This window comes from Etheostoma spectabile, chromosome 14 (assembly GCF_008692095.1).
Source record: "Etheostoma spectabile isolate EspeVRDwgs_2016 chromosome 14, UIUC_Espe_1.0, whole genome shotgun sequence".
Classification (NCBI taxonomy): Eukaryota; Metazoa; Chordata; class Actinopteri; order Perciformes; family Percidae; genus Etheostoma; species Etheostoma spectabile.
Window position 1 is genome coordinate 23,527,442 of NC_045746.1, and position 5,141 is coordinate 23,532,582.

At 41.9% G+C, this 5,141-nt stretch overlaps 1 protein-coding gene across 2 annotated transcripts in view; it reads right to left on the reverse strand.

Moving 5' to 3' along the window:
• Positions 1-5,141, reverse strand: part of c14h6orf136 (chromosome 14 C6orf136 homolog) — a 23,944-nt gene that overhangs the window by 9,986 nt on the left and 8,817 nt on the right. For both annotated transcript variants that reach the window (XM_032535710.1, XM_032535711.1), the window contains exons 4-6: positions 2,963-3,051; positions 2,620-2,820; positions 1,931-2,000 (exon numbers count right to left, since the gene is read on the reverse strand). In XM_032535710.1, coding sequence (XP_032391601.1) covers positions 1,931-2,000; positions 2,620-2,820; positions 2,963-3,051 — 360 coding nt within the window. The remainder of the gene's footprint in view (positions 1-1,930; positions 2,001-2,619; positions 2,821-2,962; positions 3,052-5,141) is intronic.

Below are 5,141 nucleotides of genomic sequence, written 5' to 3' on the forward strand. Positions count from 1 at the left end.
AAGCAACAGTTGTTATTTACGCTTTTATTTTAAAGTAATTAAGTCTTGTTGGGCTGCTCTTGCGTGAGTTCTACAGTTAACACCAGCGGGCAGCAGATTTCATGGACGTGTATGTTACGGTGAAGATTTCAAGCTGGCTAAAGCAGACCTGGATGTGAGCGGTTTAAGTCTACCTCTGAAGACTGAAAGACTTCCCTTTCTTTGTAGCATGCAGCCAACGAGGTATTTGTTTTGTTCATTTGCATTTTACTTTGGTAAATGGTATTCCACATGCTGTGCATGGTATTGTTTATGTTAAGCTAACATCGTTTCTATATTTTTGTCAATGTTATCTTATTAGTTTTCACGGTGGATTTGGAGCGAGGACTTCAATAAACCAGTAGCAAGAAAACCACTTGTGTCTGCCTGTGCTTGGAGGGAATTACACTGTATGTGTAAATTTGTTATAAACATGTGCTCTTTAAAAACTAGTAAGCATTGTTTGCAAGTCAATTACAATAAATTAAAATACATTAAATGTTTAAAAATCTGTTACATAAGGTACTGCCTTTATTATTTTACCATCTGCACAGACATTTGTCAATGCAAGTGTGACGTGTCTATGGCTGCATGGGTGTGGTAATGTGGCCTGGTGTGACTACAGTGCCAGGGCTGAATTTTTGTCCCAGTCTGCCCCGGTAAGTGAAAACGTTAGCTACAGTGTAGTAAAGCTTCATTTACTGTAGAATAGGGCTGCAAGATATATGGATGCAGCCCTACTGTAGAATAACTGATAATACTAGCTTTGCTCACTAAACTTTCCAATAGCAGCCTAACATTGGTAATAATCAATATGATAACCTGATTAGCATGCTTGTTTATAAAAGAAAGAATTTAAGACGAGGGGAGAACATATCTCTTTGTTTGATATCATTAAAAGTAAAGTTGGGCTTTGCTGTTGGATTCAAGACATTAAAAATAATAATAATAAAAAAAGAAAGTGGTTTGCGCTAAAACTCCACCTACAAAAGTTGACTCCTGGAGTTGACTTTGGAGCAGACTGGTGAACATCCGGGCACAGTGTAAGCAGAACGTTCTCACTAGGAATTAATTGAACTGCTCAATCTCAGTGTGAAGCGCAGTGAGACAAAATCTGCGTTGTTATTTTCAAAAGTGTGCAGCGTCCTGTGACGACTGCCCCACTCTCATTTCCCACCAATCACAAAACAATTTCCCGCCCCAGCTGGTAGTGACCCAGGTTGCGGGCAATTCCTATTGAAATCAACTCTTGTCTAACCCTGATTAAACCACCTTGCGACCTGGGTTATGAAGCTGAGTTGACTGAGGTGGGTTAACCCATTCAAACACACAGTCAACCTGTTTGAGCCATCAGTATGAAAGGGGTATTAGAGTTGCAATACCGCCACCATGTGGACTGGAGTCACCACCTGTTACTATGGGCTCCCTCATCAGTCTCACTAGGGAACGACTGAGACAAGTGTGACACCTATAATTCTCTATATTGTTCCGGTGTTTGGCTAGATTTCAAACCGGTCTGAAAATATTGACACCGGACCAAATCTATTGTCCAGCTAGTAATCTGGTTAACATTTTTAATTGAAAAACAGAAAATGAATAACTTAACTTTCTTAACTTAAATTTCTTGGCATGGGATATAAAAAGTTACTAAAGCAGTTTGTTAACAATTTAATGTAACTTGATCTGATAACATCTCTGGGTTTGTGTTCCCATTTAATCAAACTACTGAAGCCAAAGACATTTTTTAAATGACAACAAGGTATGGCTGTTGGCTTGTCTATCAGTATCAAAAAAGTCTTTTCCAACGGTAGAATGGGGATGGCCAAATCCAACATCTGTTGGAACTTTCTGTTCAGTCAATCTGTGTTGAAAAAAAGGTTGGGAGCCCAATAAAACACAATTAGCCGCTTACCTTTTCAACTTTATGACAGTGAATGAGTCCATCATGTCCAATGTAAAAAGTAGAGAATGCATCATATGACCTATAACAGATAATATGTAGATTAGATTATGAACCATTGTGACACAAAACTTTAAAATATATGTAATATATTTATTAAATCCAAAAATTACCACAATATGTCATGAGATGTTAATGAAACATGCTAAGCTGAAATACTATCTTTTATGACAACAATGCTAAAGCTAGTATTTTCTCCTTTGAAATTCAACGAAATGTAATGGGCAAATTTTACCATGGCTACTAGGGACATGCATTTTAAGTAATTTCAACATACTGTACTAACACTGAATTATATAGAGTACTCAGGTGGTTACTCGCAAAAACAGTTTAGACACAGCCAGTAAAGTAATCCCGACTGGTCCCGGCTAATGCTGCCATGCTAACAGACGATGTAAAGTGAGTTAACAGTTAACAATAAAAAGACACAGTTGCTTCATCTTTTGTTACCGTAGGTAAAGTGAAGGCTATTACAACGTGGAGAGTGCAGTGCACACAGAGTGTCACACACATCGCACTCAAATCGCACAAGTTTTGCAATTATGTAATCGCACGGAGTAACTTTGCGACTGATATTACATTAACCGTGCAGTCCTACTGAAACCCAGCACCAGCTCCAGTCTGGCTGCGCTGTGTGTTACCTGTACAGTAAAGACTTGTCTTTGCGATAGAAGCGCAAAAGCAGAGAGTAGAAGGGAAGGCCATGGATCCTCCAGCGAGCCTTAATGGTGCCGTCCTCCACGTGCTTGGTGAGCTTCAGGACCTCAAGCCGAGCCTTGGCATAATAACACAGACACAGGAGGCGCCACAGCGAGAGGCTGAGCTGGTACACCATCCGGCCTCTACACCAACACACACAGCAACATGCAGGTTACACAGGAAGGGACTGACACAACCACAGAGGGCAGACCTGTACCAGCATTTGGTCAGAGCATAAGAGCGTCCGTAATGTCTCATCATTAGCCCAAACAGAGTGAGCATTACCTGGTCTTGGTATTCAGGAGGCCGTTGATGAACTCCACATCATTTGAGTACATGGTGTAATCATGGTTCTTTATAAAGAAACTTGGAAGCTGCAAAACAATATATAGAGGTGTCATTTTACAACCATATACCACCTTGTACTGCAAGTACAACAGTCCAAAGCTTTGACATAACGGATTTGATAAAATTCAAAACAGATATAGACAATATTCAGGCATCTTGCTCTCTTTGCACTCTCGCTGCAGGTCTGTAAATACCTATCTACTGCGGACTGGGGCTGCACGAGTCATCCAAACTGATCAAATCATATGTCTGGGAACAGTTAATGTTAATATGTGCCGCCGCCCGCCAATCTGAAGGTTGGTGGTTCAATCCTACAGTCCCATGTCTAAGTGTCTAAACCCTGAGTTGCCTCCTATGCTGCGCCTTGTACCGCAGTGTACGAATGTGCGTCAATGGTTCCTGTACTATGTAAAAGCGCTTTGAGTAGTCGTTGAGACTAGAAAAGTGCTATAAAAGAACAGTACATTTAAAAAACATGCGTTTGAGATTTTTGCAAATTTATTAAAACTACAAAAACAGAGAAATCACTTGTACATAAGTATTCACAGCCTTTGCGATCAAGCTCATATTGAGCTTAGGTGCATTTGTTTCCACTGATGATGATTCCACAGCTTAATTGGAGTCCACGTGTGGTAAATTCAGTTGGTTGGACATGTTTTGGAAAGAGACACACACACACACACACACACACACACACACCACACACACACACACACACACACACACCACACACACACCACACACACAACACACCACACCACACACACACACACACACACACACACACACACACACACACACACACACGTCTTTATAAGGTCCCACAGTTAACGGTACATGTCAGACCACAAAACAAACATGAAGTCAAAGGAATTGTCTGTAGACCTCCGAGACAGGATTTGCTCACGTCACAGATCTGGGGAAGGGTACAGAAAAATGTCTACTGCTTTAAAAGGTCCCAATAACCACATCCGTAAATGCAAGTTTGGAACCACCAGGACTCTTTCTAAAGCTGTCTGTCCCTCTAAACTGAGTGATCGGGGGAGAAGGGCTTTAGTTGAGGAGGTAACCAATAACCCAATGGTCACTCTGACGAAGCTCCAGGGTGCCTCTGTGAAGAGAGGAGAACCTTCCAGAACAACGACCATAGCAGCAGCACTCCACCAATGTAAATGTAATGTGCTGTATTTATATAGCGCTTTTCCAGTCTTAACAACTGCTCAAAGCGCTTTTACATCTACAGGATACATTCACCATTCACACACATTCATACACTGTGGCCGGGGCTGCCGTACAAGGTGCCACCTGCTCATCAGATAAACACTCACACACATTCACACTCCGATGCGCAGCACCGGGGGCAACTCGGGGTTCAGTGTCTTGCCCAAGGACACTTCGACAATGACTGCAGGGGCAGGGATCGAACCACCAACCTTCCGATTGGCAGGCAACCACTCTACCACTGAGCCACAGCCGCCCAATCAGGCCTGTATGGTAGAGTGGCCAGACAGAAGCCACTCCTTAGTAAAAGGCACATGGCAGCCCACCTGGAGTTTGCCAAAAGGCACCTGAAAGACTCTCAGACCATGAGAAACTAAATTCTCTGGTCTGATAAGATAAAGATTGAACTCTTTTGGATTTTGTGAATGTCAAGCGTTATGTTTAGAGGACACCAGGCACCGCTCATTACCTGACCAATACCATCGCTACGGTGAAGCATGGTCTGGGCGGCATCATGCTGTGGGTTTGTCTTTCAGCCGCAGAAACTAGGAGACTTGTCAGGATTGATGGAAAGATGAATGCAGCAATGTACAGAGACATCCTGGAAAAAAAACCTGCTCCAAAGTAGGCCTGCACGATTCAGAGAAAAATATGTATCACAATTTTTTTGCTTACAATTGAGATCACGATTCTTTGCCACAATTATTTGACCATGACATGGCACCTATAGCACATTGCACATCACAATAAGCCTGTAGACATAGAGGCATCAATGAAGAGAAGGGAGTGCATTGCAGCGCTTGGGAGCACTTTAAAACCGATTTTATACAGTCTGTGTTTAAAATTCACAGAACAAAGTAGTGTTTGTGATGAATTCGGCTTTTTTTTTTTTTTT